The following is an 18,402-nucleotide window of genomic DNA, read 5'->3' as shown; positions in this document are numbered from 1 at the left end:
AACTGGCAGCAATTGGATAAAAAATATTATTCCTCTCCCTCTAATTAGGACTTTATTTTTCTTTTCTTTTTGTTGTATCAACCTAGAGGCATGGATGAGGGGTTGTGCTGTCAATTTTCGAGGTTGTGGGTGTTTACTTTTGTTGTTTTGTCCGCTGCCGTGATGCCATCACTCTTTTATATATATAGATATTGTACTATACCATTATACTGTAATATTATTAGTAATATTACATTTAATATATCATATATAATTAATATTATTATATTGTATTATTATTATTATTATTATTATTATTAGCCGCCCTGAGTCCTCTATTGGGTGAGAAGGGCGGGGTAGAAATATTGTAATAAATAAATAAATAATATATTGTATTACATTATAATATTATTATCAATATTATATGTATACACAATATATTATATTATTACCATATCATTCATTTACAATATTTCATTTACAATATTGGTAAATGAAAGAACAATACAATATTTTAAAATAAAAATAATTTTAACCAACATACTTTAAACTTATTAGGATTTCAGTGGGAAGTGCGGGCCTGCTTCTGGCCAATGAGATAATCAAGTAGGATTGTTGTTGTTGTGCCTTCAAGTCATTTCAGATTTTAGGCGAGCCTAAGTCTAAAACTGAGAGCGGGGGCCAGGTAAATGGCCTTGGAGGGCCGCATCCAGCCCCCGGGCCTTAGTTTGGGGACCCCTGATCTAGTCCATCCCCATTGTGCAATTTGTAAGACACCATCTAAGCCAAGCATGGGCAACATTCAGCTTTCCCTCCAGGTGTTTTGGATTTCCTCATTGTGGGAATTGAAGACCAAAACACCTGGAGGGCCCAAGTTGATGTCTTATGAATAGCAAAATAGGGTGGACTAGATGGCCTTTCCACACCTCTTGTCAATCATTTTCCCTCTTGTCTATCATCTCCTGCTTGAATTTTTTTTGCCCAGAACTGGTCACAAGGTTATTATTCCAGGTGAAGAAGTCTGGAAAAGGCTGAATAAAGAGACACTGTGACTTCCCTCGACCAGGACACTAGACTCCTTTTGATGCAGCCAAAATTTATTTTTTTTTATTTATTTACAGTATTTATATTACGCCCTTCTTTCTCACCTCGAAGGAGACTCAGGGTGGATCACATTATACACACAGAGGGCAAACATTCAATGTCCATAAACACATTGAACAGAGACAGACAGACGCAGAGGCAATTTAACCTTCTCCTGAGGGAATGTTCAATTGTGGCCACAGGGGGGAGCAGCTGCTTCATTGCCGGCAGAACGTTGGATAAATGAATATGTTGGATAATAAGGAGGCATTAAGGAAAAGCCTATTAAACATCAAATTAGGTTATGATTTTACAAATTAAGCACCAAAACATCATGTTATACAACAAATTTGACAGAAAAAGTAGTTCAATACATAGTAATACTATGTAGTAATTACTGTATTTATGAATTTAGCACCAAAATATCACGATGTATTGAAAACATTGACTACAAAAATGCTTTGGATAATCCAGAATGCTGGATAAGCAAGTGTTGGATAAGTGAGATTCTACCGCAGACGGGAGAGCAAGCCAGTGCAATTAACTGCAATGAATCACTGACCAGGAGGTCATAAGTTCGAGGCCCGCTCGGAGCTATGTTGTTGTTTGTCTTTGTCCTATGTTAAAAAGGCATTGAATGTTTGCGTAATCTGTGTAATGTGATCCGCCCTGAGTCCCCTTCGGGGTGAGAAGGGCGGAATATAAATGCTGTAAATAAATAAATAAATACTGTATTTATATTTCGCCCTTCTCACCCAGGACTCAGGGCGGATCACATGACACATATAAGGCAAACATTCAATGCCTTGACATAGAACAGAGACACAGACAGAAGCAGGCACCGGGCTGGCCTCGAACTCATGACCTCTTGGTCAGAGTGATTTGTTGCAGCTGGCTCATGCTGGCTCATGCTGTTGAGCAACTTGCCAGTTAATTTTGAGAACTCTCCTGGCCCTAATAACAGAGCGCCAAGTTTGCCCCCGAATACGGGACCCAAGGCAGCTTACTACAAGGCTTAACACAAAACCCTGGAGCATGTTACCATATTAAACCTTTTAAGAATTGTTTAAAATCTGGAGGCGCACCAGGGACGGATGGAGCAAGTGCCTTTGCCAGCCTCTCTCTTCTCTGCGCCTCCCTCTTGGCTCCGGTGACAGCCGTGCGGTCACTCTGGTGTCAGCGCCTCCCTTGAGTGCTGCTCTGAATATTTGATTCCGTCTTTTTAATAATTTACACGGCCGCCAAGGGAGCAGGGAAAACCCCTGGTGTCAGCGGATCCGAGGGGTCGGGGCGGAGGGCATGGCCAGGGGAAGGGGCCCAGAGGGAGGGGCAGCGTGGTTGTGCGGCTGGGTTGCCTTACCTGGGTTCTCCATATCGCAGTTGCAGCCGCCGGGGTCCCATTCTCTCTCCTATTGACATAAAGCAGTGTAACTACCACCTGTATACTATTCCCATTACATTAACCACTACAACCTACAGTAGAGTCTCACGTATCCAACAATCACTCATCCAACATTCTGGATTATCCAATGCATTTTTGTATTCAATGTTTTCAATATATCATTTTTTGGTGCTAAATTCATAAATCCAATAATTACAACATAACATTACTGCATATTGAACTACTTTTTCTGTCAAATCTGTTGTATAACATGATGTTTTGGTGCTTAATTTGTAAAATCATAACCTAATTTGATGTTTAATAGGCTTTTCCTTAATCTCTCCTTATTATCCAACATATTCACTTATCCAATGTTCTGCCGGCCCGTTTAGCTTGGATAAGTGAGACTCTAGAATCATAGAATCTACTGTAATTACAGTAGCTTAACTCTTTTACAGATTGTGAGGTATTAACTGCTGTCACTTAGGAGATGCCAGGTAATTTCCAAATCCTGACAGTTTCATAGCATCCTAGAGTTGGAAGAGACCCCAAGAGCCATCCTGTCTCACCCCTTCTGCCAGGCAGGAAGACACCACCAAAGCACTCCTGACAGATGGCCATGCGTCTCTATTTAAAGATCTCTATAGAAGGAAACAGAAGAAACTTAGCATTAAAGGGACCCCAAGTCCAGTCCAACCCCATTCTGCCAGGCAGGAGGACACCACCCAAGCCCTCTCGACAGATAGCCACCCAGTTTGTGCTTAACCTCCAGAGAGGCAAGGAGGCTCCACTGGGCTCCAAGGCAGTGTTTTCCACTGACAAACAGTGTTTTCCACTTGCCATCAGGAAGTTCTGTCCTATTGTTTAGGAGGAATCTCTTTTCCTGCCATTTGAATCCGTTGCCCCGTTGTGTCCTAGATTCTAGAGCAGGAGAAAACAAGCTCAATGCGACGTCCTGTCAGATATTTAAAGCCACTTTGAGTCTCCTTCGGGAGAGGAAAAAGCAGGGCATAAACAAATATAATAAAAATATAATTAATAATTAAGCATGGCAGTCATATCTCCTCTCCATGTTCTCCAAACTAATCATACATAGGGTTGCTGTGAGTTTTCCGGGCTGTATGGGCATGTTCCAGAAGCATTCTCTCCTGACGTTTCACCCACATCTATGGGAGGCATCCTCAGAGGTTGTGAGGTCTCTTGGAAACTAGGCAAGTGGGGTTTATATATCTGTGGAATGATGTCCAGGGTGGGAGAAAGAAAGAACTCTTGTCTGCCTGAGGCAGGTGTGAATGTTGCAATTGGCCACCTTGATTAGCATTGAATAGCCTGGCAGCCTCAAAGCCTGGCTGCTTCCCGCGAGGAGAAGAGTTCTTTCTCCCACCATGGACATTATTCCACAGGTATATAAACCCCGCTTGCCTCGTTTCCTACAGACCTCATAACCTTTGAGGATGCCTGCCACAGATGTGGGCGAAACATCAGGAGAGAATGCTTCTGCAACATGGCCGTACAGCCCGGAAAACTCACAGCGACCCAGTGATTCTGACCATGAAAGCCTTCGACAACACATTAACCATACCCAGCTCATAAGGCTTGGCTTCCAAACCTTTGACTTTTTGGTCACTCTTCTTGCAGCACTTTATCAGTTACCTCATGTTTACAATACAATAGAGTCTCACTTTTCCAACGTTCTGGATTATCCAACGCATTTTTGTAGTCAATGTTTTCAATATATCATATTTTGGTGTGAAATTCATAAATACAGTAATTACTACATAGCATTACTGCGTATTGAACTACTTTTTTCTGCCAGATTTGTTGTATAACATGATGTTTTGTACTTAATTTGTAAAATCATAACTTAATTTGATGTTTAATAGGCTTCTCCTTAATCTCCTTATTATTCAACGTTCTGCTGGCCCATTTATGTTGGATAAGTGAGACTCTACTGTAGTTATATGGTGCACTTTATTCCAGTCTATTTTTACAACCTCTCCATTTTAATCCATGTTTTTATTAAGGTTTTCTCATTCACTTTATTGGTTTACATTTTTAATTGTGCATGTCTCTTGTCTATTGTTGTGTTTTATATTGTTACTAGCTGTACCCAGCCACGCGTTGCTGTGGCGAAGTATGGTGGTATGGGAGATAAAGTATTGAGGAATTGGTGGTAGTTAAGGTAAAAGGTAAAGGTTTTCCCCTGTCATTAAGTCCATTATAAATGGGTTATATAGCTGTGTGGAAGGGCCTTGAGTCTACACTGCCATATAATTCAGTGCAGATCAGATAATCTGTGGAAGAGGCCTAAGTGAGGCCTAACTCGGCCTGTCCCCTGGGCTGAATGGGTTGCTAGGAGACCAAGTGGGCAGAGATTAGTCCTCTAACTGGCAGCAATTGGATAAAAACAATTATTCCTTTCCCTCTAATTAGGACTTTTCTTTTCTTTTTGTTGTATAAACCTAGAGCCGTGGATGATGGGTTGTCTTGTCAAATTTCGAGGTTGGGGGGCCTGTAGTTTTGTTGTTTTGTCCGCTGCCCTGATGCCATCACTCTTTTATATATATAGATTGCTTTTATTCGGGCTTGGCCCCATGTAAGCCACCCTGAGTCCCCTTTGGGGAGATGGAGGCGGGGTATAAAAATAAAATTATATTATTATTATTATTATTATTATTATTATTATTATTATTATTATCCTGTCCATCTCTTTTTTGACTTGCTTTGCCCAGACGTGGACACAGAGTCATTCCAGGTGAAGTCTGACCAACGCAAAAAAGAACGGGACTGTGACTTCCCTTGATCCCAGACACCAGACTCCTATTGATGCAGCCTGGAATCACAGAAGACAGCCTACTTTCCTTGGCAGTGTTTATTTCTGGCGTCTAGGCCTCCTCCTCGTCCTCGTCCTCCTCTTCCTCTCCTGACGCCCGCTTTGGCTCATGAATCTCCAGTCTGGGCCCTGTAACTGTGTCTGCTTCCCTTTCTCTCTCTCTCTCCTTCCTGCAGCCGAGGCCTGAACCCTCCTCACCGGGTCAAGTCCATCTCCATGACGACCTTCACGGAGAGCGAGATCCATTTCCTCCAGACCCGTGGGAACGAGGTGAGTCTGGGAAGTGTAGTCCAAACAGGGAGCCTTCCCTGGCACCTTTTATTGACTTGCCCTTATTTACTTGAGTCTCATGCACCATTGAATCTCATGCGCAGCTCAATTTTCAAAACCAAAAAAAGTATTTGCTCATGGGTGTAATGTGCAGTGGCAAAAAGTGCACTCTCTCTAATATTTATTTACGACATTGATATCCCGCCCCTCTCACCCCAAAGGGGACTCAGGGCGGCTTGCAAGTTATATGTACATAATTTACCCTATTACTTAATAGGGTCTACCTATTAAGCAGTAGACCCTCTGGATTGTTTTTAGGATTCATTCAGCACTTTAAGTATTACACCTGCTGTATAATTATCCCTCCCTGATAACTTGATATTGCTTTGCACCTTGGCCTGGATCTTTTGACCCAAATCGGGATTTTAATATTATTGTGTATATTGACTTTTATAACTGTTTTCAATCATGTTGAAGTTTTACTGCTCGGTTTAATGTTTTATCTGACTTGTGCTGTCGTGTCTGGGCATGGCCCCATGTAAGCCGCCCCGAGTCCCTCCGGGGAGATGGGGCGGGATATAAGAATAAAATTATTATTATTATTATTATTATTATTATTATTATTATTATATTGCAATATTGTTAGTAATATTATATGTAATATATAATATACAATTAAAATAGTGCATTATTATTATATTGTATCATATTACATTATAATATTATTGTGTATACAATATATTATATTATTAGTATAATATAGTATTAACACACTGTGTCTCTGGTGGCTCAGTGTGTTAAAGCGCTGAGCTGCTAAACTTGCGGACCAAAAGGTCCCAGGTTCAAATCGCGGGAGCGGAATGAGCACCCGCTGTTAGCCCCAGCTCCTGCCAACCTAGCAGTTCGAAAACATGCAAATGTGAGTAGATCAATAGGGAAGGTAACGGCGCTCCATGCAGTCATGCCAGTGGCCACATGACCTGGAGATGTCTATGGACAACGCTGGCTCTTTGGCTTAGAAATGGAGATGAGCACCAACCCCCAGAGTCAGACATGACTGGACTTAACGTCAGGGGAAAACCTTTACCTTTTATAGTATTAATATTATGTATTATTTTATTGTTATATTGACATAGGAGACAGGGTGGAATGATGTCTTCCTGGCCCCCCTTCTTCACTCTTGCCCCAGAGTGACAGTTAATCCACTTGTAACTGCCTTTGTTCAATGCTATGGAGTAGTTTTACAAGGCCTTGAGCCTTCTCTGCCAAAGGATGGTGATGCCTCACCAAACTACCAATCCCAATATTATATAGCATTGATCTATGGCAGTTAAACTATAGGTGACACCCTTCAAATAAGAGCTTCTGGCACAGTCCTGGGGCAGCTGTGGCTCAGCACTAAGGTGACCGTATTATGCTAACCTAATGTGCACCCTAATTTTTGGGATGGTCATTTAGCGTTAGATTTGGCTAAACAAAGTATTTATTAATTTATTTACGACATTTATTATTATTATTATTATTATTATTATTATTATTATTATTATTATTATTATATTTATATCCCGCCCTTCTCACCCCAAAGGGGACTCAGGGTGGCTTGCAAGTTATATGTACATACATTATATTATTAGCATAGCACAGTATAAGCATTATATATTACTATATTGTACTATATGGCTATACTGCAATATTATTACAGTAGAGTCTCACTTATCCAACGTTCTGGATTATCCAACACATTTTTGTAGTCAATGTTTTCAATGCATTGTGATATTTTGGGGCTAAATTCATAAATACAGTAATTACTACAAAGCACTAATGTGTAATGAACTACTTTTTCTGTCAAATTTGTTGTATAACATGATGTTTTGATGCTTAATTTGTAAAATCATAAGCTATTTTGATGTTTAATAGGCTTTTTCTTAATCTCTCCTTATTATCCAACATATTCGCTTATCCAACGTTCTGCCGGCCCGTTTATGTTGGATAAATGAGACTCTACTGTAGTAATGTTACATGTAATATTATAATATACAATTAAAATAGTGCATTATTATTATTATGTATTATATTGTAATATTATGAATATGAATATGTACATACAATATATTATTAGTTACTTAGCTACTTATTTTATTTATATCCCGCTTTTCCCGCCATGGTACATGGCATGTATATCATGCTCACGAAAGAGCAAAGACACAAGTGGAGGAACCACTACAGCAATGGTCATGGCCTCCTCCTTTGAGATACACTTCACAGGAAATTGCATAAGTACTCATGAACATTTACAAACCATTTCATTTTATGGCACTGGACATGGACTTCCTTCTCATAGACTAGTGACAATGAAAAAGTTGCAGTGAACCGTTGCAAAAGATTAAGCGGTGCCATCTGCACCATAGAATTAATATTAATGCAATATTTTGTATAGTTTAACTTGTTTTGAAATTATTTTAGTGTAAGTCACTTTGAGGTTCCTTGTGGAGAGAAGAAGCAGGATATTAATAATAATAATAATAATAATAATAATAATAATAATAATAATAATAATAATAATACAGTTTGACACCTTTTAACTGCCATGACTCAGTGCTATGGGATGCTGGGAGTTGTAGTTTTGTGAGGTATCCGCATTTGGCAGAGTAGATTACAAATATGTATTTTTACTCATTTGTTCTGATTTTATGTGTTTTATTGTAGTTTTAAAATTTTCAAATTGTTTATGTTATTTGATTTATGTTATTACTGTTTTGTTTTGATATTCGTTGTAATTGGTTTATTCTGTTTTGTTTTGGGCATCGCCCCATGTGAGCCGCCCTGAGTCCCTTCGAGGAGATGGTGGCGGGATAGAAAAATAAAAGTATTATTATTGACACAACTACATTGTATGACACAGCAAACAAGATATAGACATGCTGGATTTCGTATCACAGAATCACAAGTCGAACACTTCCCAAGTGTCTAGGACTCTGTGATGTATTTTCGGATGATACGCGCAGATCCCAGTCGGGTGGCCTTTTGCAGTTGGCAGATCGTAATTTTGTCAATGTCTATTGTTTCCAAATACCGGCTGAGATCTTTTGGCACGGCACCCAATGTGCCCATCACCACCGGGACCACCTGTACTGGTTTCTGCCAGAGTCTTTGAAGTTCAATCCTGAGGTCCTGAGAGCGGCTGAGTTTTTCCTGTTGTTTTTCATCAATCCGACTGTCCTCTGGGATGGCAACATCAATGATCCAAACCTTTTTCTTTTCCACAACTGTGATGTCTGGTGTGTTGTGTTCCAGAACTTTGTCAGTCTGGATTCGGAAGTCCCACAGTCTGGATTCGGAAGTCCCACAGGAGTATTATTATTATTATTATTATTATTATTATTATTATTATTTATTGTAACACTACAAATCCTGAGATTTCATAGTACGAGCCATGGCAGTTAAAAGTGACACCAAACTGCATTAATTCTACAATGTAGGTAGATCAGGCATGGGAATTGTGGGAGCTGGTAGTCCAAAATACCTGGAGGAGGGCTGAAGTTTGCCCATTTTCCCCTCTCCCTTCAGGCCTGTCGCAAGATCTGGTTGGGCACCTTTGACCCTCGGACGTCTCTGCTGCCGGACTCCCAGGACCCCCAGAAGGTGAAGGAGTTCCTCCAGGAGAAATACGAGAAGAAGAGATGGTGAGAGCGGAAGGAGAATCCGAGGGAAGGGTTGGAAAGGTGTTTTCGTTGGGGGGCAGATGGGCCATCCTCCTCTTCTGTGTCTTCTCCTGCAGGTACGTCTCCCCAGAGCAAGCCAAAGGCCTGGCCTCCCTGTCTTCCCAGAGCTCCACCGCAGAGGCAAAGACGCTGATGGGTGATTCGGGGCCTTCCTCCTCTGCAACAGCCGCAGCCAAGCTTTCCCAGGTAGGGGACTGATTCTACTAAGCCAAGAGTGTGATGCAGCAGCTAAAAAAGCCCATGGGATTCTGGGCTGCATCCGAAGGAGAATAGTGTCCAGATTGAGGGAAGAGGTCCTGGTGCCTCTCTCTTCTGCTTTGGTCAGGCCTCTTTACCTAGAATACTGTGTCCAATTCTAGGCACCGCCGTCTAAAAGAGACATGGACTCTATGCTTTAAGGCAGGGGTCCCCAAACTAAGGCCCGGGGGCCACATGCGGCCCATCAAAGCCATTTATCCGGTCCCCGCCTTCTCCCTCGCCCAGTGTGTGCCTTCCAGAGCTTTGCTTGTTTATAATGGCATTTTAATTATTATTTAATTAATAATCATCAAGGGGGTGCTTTGCTAGTGCTTTTGGTGCACAAAGGCAGAAGGGGGCTGGACTATATGCCCCAAGGGGTCTCTTACAATCCTCTTTATTATTATTACTAGCTGTGCCCGGCCACGCGTTGCTGTGGCGAAGTCTGGTGGTATGGGAAATAAAGTATTGAGGAACTGGTGGTAGTTAAGGTAAAGGGTAAAGGTTTTCTCCTGACATTAAGTCCAGTCGTGTCTGACTCTGGGGGTTGGTGCTCATCTCCATTTCTAAGCCGAAGAGCCGGCATTGTCCATAGACATCTCCAAGGTCATGTGGCCATTGACATGACTGCATGGAGCGCCGTTACTTTCCCGCATGAACGGTGCCTATTGATCTACTCACATTGGCATGTTAGGTTGGCAGGAGCTGGGGCTAACAGCGGGCGCTCACTCCGCTCCCAGGATTTGAACCTGGGACCTTTTGGTCTGCAAGTTCAGCAGCTCAGCGCTTTAACACATTGAGCCACCGGAGGCTCCACCAAAAGGGTTATGAATCCGTTTTTGGTCAACTTTAGATTTGTTTTGGTTGTTTGGGGCGCTGATTCAGAACATTGCAGTTCAAAAACTCTAGTTTCTAATACAAAACATATGCCACCCAGTAGTCGCCATCTGCTCGCCCCCAGAAAATCATATTTAATCATCTAGAGCTGATGTGGTTGATCCAATGCAATGGTCAGTTCTGCGGAAAAGGAGCGTAAATAAAATTAATAAAATAAAATAGATAAATTTATTTATTTATTTATTTATTTATTTATTATTTACAGCATTTATATTCCGCCCTTCTTTTTCACCCCGAAGGGGACTCAGAGCGGATCACATTACACATATTAGGCAAACATTCAATGCCTTTTTAACATAGGACAAAGACAAACAACATAGCTCCGAGCGGACCTCGAACTTATGACCTCCTAGTCAGTGATTCATTGCAGTTAATTGCACTGGCTTGCTCTCCCGTCTGCGCCACAGATAAAATAAATAAAGAGGAAGGAGGTTTGCGGACCGGATTTTGATTCTGGCTGGGCCAAGGTGCACAGTTTGGGAAGCGCTGCCCTATAAGGAGCAGCTTAGGGAGCTGGGTATGTTTAGCCTGCCGAAGAGAAGGCTGAGTGGAGACATGAGAGCAATGTATAAAGGATGTCATAAGGAAGAGGGAGTGGGCCTCCTTTCTGCCGCCCTGGACACTAGACTCAGTGGAGCCATGGGTGCAAGTTTCAGGAAAGGAGATTCCACCAGAACACGAGGAAGAACTTTTTGAGTGTAAGGACTGTTCAGCAGTGCAGCTCTCTGCCTCGGAGTCCGGTGGAAGCGCCTTCCTTGGAAGCTTTTAAAGAGAGGCTGGAGGACAATCTGTCAAGGGTGTTTTGCTTGTGCTTTTCCTGCAGGGCAGAGGGTTGGACTACATAGCCTATTGCGCCAAATTGCTATGTGTGTGTGTGTGTGTAAAGAAATCCTTGCAAAGTCGCTTGCAAAAGATCTCTGCAAAAAGGGAGCTGAGCTTTTACAGAGGCAAGCCACGCCTCAAACAAGTATCGGTTTGCTGGCAGATGGCTGGGTTTTGTCAGTTGGGAATCTGAGCTTGCAGGGAGAGCACAGAAAAGACAGGCTCTCTAGCTACGGTCAAGTAGCAGTTTAAATATGCTATGCTGGATATATTGAATGCTGATTGATTAGTTATTGATCCTATGCAACTACAGGGACATTGTACGATTGCTGAACTGTTTACTTAACTTCAACTCAACAAGTAAAGTTCCTTTGTTCTTTCAATTCCTCTGCCTGGTCTGAGTCTTTTGCACATGGTGTTAACTGGATGCTGCTGGTTCCGCTATACACACTCGCTAACATAGCCCATGTGGTCTCTTCCAGCTCTATTATTCTATGATTCTTGCTGCTTTTCGGGGCAAGGAGTTGGCCCTCCATGGGACCCCCAGAAAGGCCCAACTTAGTTCCCAGACCTTTGAACGTGACTTAGAATAGCAGTGCCTGTGCCAAAGGAATCCTACTCCTCATGTTGCCTCAGGCATCCCTTTGGATCCCATCTCTTTACCTGTTTCTTGATTTTTCCCTGAGAGAGGGGTGGTCTGCTGGAACGGACGTCCGAGGCTGCCTCAGGGCTGGGAAGCGTGGGAGAGATGGCTTCTCTGACGACGTTCCGGGTTGTTTTCCAGGCCCCAGAGAAGGCCCATCCGCCGGCCCCTCCACCGGCCAAGAAAGCCAGCGTGGACCTCCTGGCCGACATCGGAGGAGACCCCTTTGCGGCCCCCCAGCCCGGACCTGCCTTCACAGCCTTCCCTGCCTTCGGGAGTGAGTGGAGCTCCATTCTTGCGGGTGTTCGCTTAGACCAAAGAGAGGGCGGATCTCAGTCGAGGGGTCTCCCTAACTCAGGCGTGGGACAACTTGGGCCTTCCCTCCAGGTCTTTCGGACTTCCACAATTTCTAACAGCCACTGCAAGGGCAGTGTTTGGTTGTTATGCCTTGCTTCCTGGCAGAATGGGGTTGGTCCCTGTGACCCTATGGACACCTTTTCACATATTTAAACATAGTTAACTTTTAGAAAAGCATGACCTTTTAGAGATCATGTCAGAGTATATGCAGCACAGCAGTAGTTGGATGGAAGCAGTGGAGCACAGAACGAAGAGACACTTGGAGACGTTGGTAAAAGTATTTACAAAGTTTTACTATATGCAGCAATAATCAACACAAACAGACTTGCAGACAACAGACGAACTCAGGACTGTTCTGTTCTCCAACAGAACTTGACTCGAACTCTAGGCAGACAGAACTCAACTCAACTGAACTGATGCAATCGTTATGCACAAACACTTGTGTCTGGATACTCCCTAGTTCCAGCCACACATCAAGGTCATCATAGCTTCTTGGCAATTAACCCTTTCCACACTATGGTACATTCTGGATGATGCAATCAGTTGCAATGCAAGCATGGCACAAATTGCATTTAAACACTATCAATACACACATCCCACATTAACAGATCATTACTCTTAGAAAATGGTATTCATAAACATTTAGAGAAAAGCCAAAAACCTGTTTGAGTAGAATCTTCTCAAGTGGTATACAACCACATGTGTTTATGCAAGGCACTTGGCTTCAGTTGTTAGACTGAACAACCTATTGTCTCTGCTCTGTTAGGAAACAGAGAATATGCCAGTGCATAAAAATAGTAGTTCTTCAGAAGTGTTTTTCAGTGCACAAAAATATATTTACCCTCCCATAAAACAACTTGTTTATATTATGCTCTCAAGAGACAAAATAAAGTAGACTTTAGTAAAAAAAAAACATATTTGTTTTACTCAAAACACAGGTACACAAGGTATTAGTCAGTTACGGATATGTTTGAGATAGTTTCTGCCATCTGGTCAAAACATCCCTCTCAAAATAAACAGAAAGTGTTTGTAAGTCTGCGATCTGAGCAGTCTCAAAGTCTAAAGAAGTCTGTGCTCTGTGCTCATCTCAGAGCGGATCATGTGCTCTCTAGCCCCTCCCTCACAACTACTCAAGAAAACATAGAGTGAGGAAAGAGAGCTGCATATCAGAACTTGCATGCAATAAGTAAGCAACAGAATAATAAATAAAAACATTCCTAGAGGAGGCGTGAAGAAGGTTGTCATTTCCAGCATTAACCCTCTGCCTGTTTCTCCTCCTTCCCTCTCAGGCCCGGTGCCAGGCCACCCCACCTTCACCAGTTTCGATGCCTTTGGTGGGAGCCACATGGCCTCGGCCTTTGGGGACGCAATGGCCTCCGGCCACAGCCCTTTCCAGAGTCCTCCGCTGCATGCAGGTAAGGTCCTCCTTGGGGTGCCAGGGACGGTTCAGCCGCGAGGCAAATTAGGCAGTTGCCTGTGGTGCCATCCTCTAGGGCAGGGGTCCTCAAACTTTTAAAGTGGAGGGCCGGTTCATGGTCCCTCAGACTATTGTGGGGCCGAATTATCATTTGAAAAAAAAATACGAACAAATTCCTATTCACACTGCACATCTTATTTGTAGTGCAAACCCCCCCCCCCCCAAAACAACATTTATTTATTTATTTATTTGCTACATTTATACCCCACCCTCTCTCAGAGCGGCTTACAAGTTGTATGTACATACAATATATTATATTATCAGCATAGCACAATATTAGCATTATATATTACTATATTGGAGCCCCCAGATGGCGTAGTGGACTAAGTGACTTGAAGGTTGGGCTGCTGACCTGAAAGCTGCCAGGTTTGAATCCCACCTGGGGAGAGTGTGGATGAGCTCCCTCTGTCAGCTCCAGCTCCATGCGGGGACATGAGAGAAGCCTCCCACAAGGATGGTAAAAACATCAAAAACATCCGGGCGTCCCCTGGGCAATGTCCTTGCAGACGGCAAATTCTCTCACTCCAGAAGCAACTCCGATTGCTCCTGACACGGGGGAAAATATTACTATATTGTACTATACCACTATACTGTAATATTTTTAGTAATAATATATAATTAATATTATTATATTGTATTATTATTATATTGTATTACATTATAATATTAGTATCAATATTATATATATACACAATATATTATATTATTACCATCGCACAATATTAGTAAATGAAAGTACAATTACAATATTTAAAAATAAAAACAATTTTAACCAACATAAACCTATCAGGATTTCAATGGGAAGTGTGGGCCTGCTTTTGACCAATGAGATAGTCAAGTAGGATTGTTGTTGTGTGCCTTCAAGTCATTTCAGACATTGGGCGAGCCTAAGTCTAAAACTGAGGGCGGGGGCCAGGTCAATGACCTTGGAGGGCCGCATCTGGCCCCCGGGCCTTAGTTTGGGGACCCCTGCTCTAGGGGGAAGCAAGGAAGGCGTTCTCCGCTTTGGGGAGCAGAGAAACGCCGCTTCTCTGCTCCCCAAAGCGGCGAACCCCTTCCTTCTCGCCCCTTCCTCGAGGCCAGGTCTCTGGGCTGCCTGGCCATGTTCCAGAAGCATTCTCTCCTGATGTTTCACCCACATCTATGGCAGGCATCCTCAGAGGTTCTGAGGTCTGTTGGAAGCTAGGTAAGTGGGGTTTATCTATCTGTGGAGGTCCAGGATGGGAGAAAGAATTCTTTTCTGTTTGAGGCTAGTGTGAATGTTGCAGTTGGCCAGCTTGATTAGCATTTAATAGTCTTGCAGATTCAAAGCCTGGCTGCTTCCTCCCTGGGGGCATCCTTGGTTAGGAAGTGTTAGCTTTTTCTTTTTTTTTCGTGTCAGGAGCAACCGAAGTTGCTTCTGGAGTGAGAGAATTGGCTGTCTGCAAGGACGTTGCCCAGGGGACGCCTGGATGTTTTTTTTTTGTTTTTTTGATGTTTTATCGTCCTTGTGGGAGGCTTCTCTCATGTCCCCGCATGGAGCTGGAGCTGATAGAGGGAGCTCATCCGCACTCTCCCCAGGTGGGATTTGAACCTGGCAGCTTTCAGGTCAGCAACCCAACCTTCAAGTCACTTAGTCCACTACGCCATCTGGGGGCTCCGGGAAGTGTTAGCTGGCCCTGATTGTTTCCTTTCTTTTTTTTCCCCCCTGTTTTCAGAGTGTTGTTCTTTACTTAGTCTTTTCCTTAATCCCTCATTATTACCCAACATTTTCGCTTATCCAACGCTTTTATTTTTCAGTGATTGATTTGAGGGGGGGGGGGCACCAAAATTCTGTTCACTTACACTTGAAAATTACCTTGGGCCAGCCCTGGGTGCCCCTTTCCAGGCTCCCCTCCGCCTTCCCCCAAAGGTTCCCCAGACCTGTCTGAGTGGAGCAGAGGTTTCCTCCTCCTGTCACTTTGCTCATCAACTCACGCCATCCTTGCAGGGGGCACCCACCTGGGCGGATTCCCGGCCTCCCCAGCCAGCCAACCAGGGGTCAGCATTCCGGACATGGGCGGGGCCTTCAGAATGGGCGGAGTTCCAAGCAGGTAAGGCTTTGCTCTGTCTTTTGCTTTGATTGGCGTGAGGCTCTTCCTCTGAATGGCCGTAAATGGCAGAGGGCAGCAGCCTTGGAGAGCCTTTTTTTCGGGCAGGCTTTTCAAGAAGAAGGTTTTTAAGACCAAGGTGAGGGGCTGATGCGGTTTTTCGTTTTGAATATGTTTTTATGGATTTTAGTATAATTGTTTTTAATACTAATGATGTTTAATTCTGTTTAAATATTGGTATATTTGAAGTTGTATTGAAGTGCTTTTAGTGTAAGACGCTTTGAGTCACCTTGTGGAGAGAATAAGTTTAGATATAAATAAACACAATAATAATAATAATAATAATAATAATAATAATAAGAGTCTGCTGAATTTTATCTTCCAGTTTGTATATTTTGTTCAGACACCTGTTTCAGCAGGCTTTTGATCTCCGCTATTGCTGTTTTTAAATTGCTTAGATTTTAGCTGTTTTTGTAAGCCACTCCGAGCCCTGGGGGAGTGTTTTTAAGATGTTTTTTAAAGATATTTTAAAGATGTTTTTAAATTGTTAGATTTTAGCCTTTCTTGTAAGCTGCCCCGAGCCCTAGGGGAGTGGCGGCATATAAGTTTAAATAATAAATAAATAAATAATGTTCTAATGTTTTATGTTGATATTTTATGCTGGTTTGTATGATTATACTATTTTTCCTGTTTTACATTGGTTTAATTATGCTGTATTTTATTCTATTTTGGAACTGGGCTTGTCCCCATGTGAACCGCCCCGAGTCCCCTCTGGGGAGATGGGAGCGGGATATAAAAATAAAGTTATAATAATAATAATAATAATAATAATAATAATAATAATAATAATAATAATAATTTTCAGATTGGTTTAATTATGCTGTATTTTATTCTATTTTGGAACTGGGCTTGTCCCCATGTGAACCGCCCCGAGTCCCCTCTGGGAAGATGGGAGCGGGATATAAAAATAAAGTTATAATAATAATAATAATTTTCAGATGATGTGCGCAGATCCCAGTATGGTGGCCTTTTGCGCGCATCATCCAAAAATACATCACACGGTCCTAAAAGTTTGGGAAGTGTTCGGCTTGTGATTCTGTGATATGAAATCCAGCATATACATCTCGTTTGCTGTGTCAATAATAATAACAATGATAATGATAATACCACCATATATGTGAGGATGAGAATAAAAATGTGAGGCTCTCACCAGGCCTTTCCATTCAAGGAATGCACTCAGGAGTGCTTTGCAACTCACGAAACACCATCAGCAGAGCATAAATATTTAACAAGTGCAACATCAGGAAACCATTACTAAATGAGCCTGGGTGGCGGTGGTTCTTTCAATAGATAGCTAATCGCAAACACACCGGCTCATTGCAAATGCCATGTCACTGGCTCTTGTCCTCTAAGGAAGGAATGGACTTCAGCTCCCAGAAGCCCCAAACACACGGCTGATAGTGAGGTCAATCCTGAGAGCTGAAGTGCAAAGCCCTGGAGAAACGGAGATGGGGAACCGGGCTCGTTTGGGTGACCATCTCCAGTTTCATCAGTCAGACGTTCCTCGGCCTGTTTCTCCCTGCTGCTAAAAGTGGTCTTTTCTCTTTCCCAGTGTCTTTGGGGCCCTGAGCCAGTCTCCTGTCCTGCCTCCACAAAGCCCGGCCCCGGCCTACGCAGGTGAGTAGCCGCACAGCTTCCAAACTGTCCACCACAGTTGACTTTTTGGGGCACACGCTGAAGGAGTACTGTATATACTCGAGTATAAGCCTAGTTTTTCAGCCCTTTTTTGGGTGAGGCTTATACTCAGTTGAGGGTCCTGGTGGGCTTATATTCAGGACGGCTTATACTCAAGTATATATGGTATATTTATTATTTTTCTCTATTATTATTGGTATTGTTACATTTATTATTTTACTCTATTTATTTATTTATTTATTTACAGTATTTATATTCTGCCCTTTTCACCCCGAAGGGGACTCAGGGCAGATCACATTGCACACATATAAGGCAAACATTCAATGCCTTGACATAGAACAAAGGCAGAGACAAACACAGGCTCCAAGCTGGCCTCGAACTCATGACCTCTTGGTCAGAGTGATTTGCTGCAGCTGGCTGCAGCTGGCTGCTCACCAGCCTGCTCCACAGCCCGGGCCTATTAATTATTATTACTACATTTATTATTTTATTTATTTACAGCATTTATATTCCGCCCTTCTCACCCCGAAGGGGACTCAGGGCGGATCACATTACACATATAGGCAAACATTCAATGCCTTTTAACATAGAACAGACAAACATAGGCTCCGAGCGGGCCTCGAACTCATGACCTCCTGGTCAGAGTGATTCATTGCAGTGATTCATTGCAGCCACAGCCCGAGCTGTTTTTACTCTATTATTGTTGTTACTTTTACATTTATTTTACTCTATTTTTATTATTATTAATACATTTATTATTTTACTGCATTTTTTTTTATTATTATTATTATTATTTCACTATTATTATTAAAAGGATACATAAGCACATTTACACTGAAGAAGATGAAAATAATGATTTAATCAGAGTTGAACAGTCATATGTTAAATTACATGTAAATTGATGTAAAGATTCAAAGACATTTAAACTACTGATGCC

The 18,402-nt window shown here is 42.5% G+C and overlaps 1 protein-coding gene across 2 annotated transcripts in view; it reads left to right on the top strand.

Annotated features, from left to right (window-relative positions):
• Positions 1-18,402, top strand: part of agfg2 (ArfGAP with FG repeats 2) — a 32,316-nt gene that overhangs the window by 5,599 nt on the left and 8,315 nt on the right. For both annotated transcript variants that reach the window (XM_062984011.1, XM_062984010.1), the window contains exons 2-8: positions 5,453-5,546; positions 9,114-9,229; positions 9,325-9,454; positions 12,009-12,144; positions 13,514-13,639; positions 15,671-15,773; positions 17,383-17,447. In XM_062984011.1, coding sequence (XP_062840081.1) covers positions 5,453-5,546; positions 9,114-9,229; positions 9,325-9,454; positions 12,009-12,144; positions 13,514-13,639; positions 15,671-15,773; positions 17,383-17,447 — 770 coding nt within the window. The remainder of the gene's footprint in view (positions 1-5,452; positions 5,547-9,113; positions 9,230-9,324; positions 9,455-12,008; positions 12,145-13,513; positions 13,640-15,670; positions 15,774-17,382; positions 17,448-18,402) is intronic.

Source organism: Anolis carolinensis, chromosome 6, assembly GCF_035594765.1.
Source record: "Anolis carolinensis isolate JA03-04 chromosome 6, rAnoCar3.1.pri, whole genome shotgun sequence".
Classification (NCBI taxonomy): Eukaryota; Metazoa; Chordata; class Lepidosauria; order Squamata; family Dactyloidae; genus Anolis; species Anolis carolinensis.
This window is presented reverse-complemented; position numbering and strand designations above follow the sequence as displayed.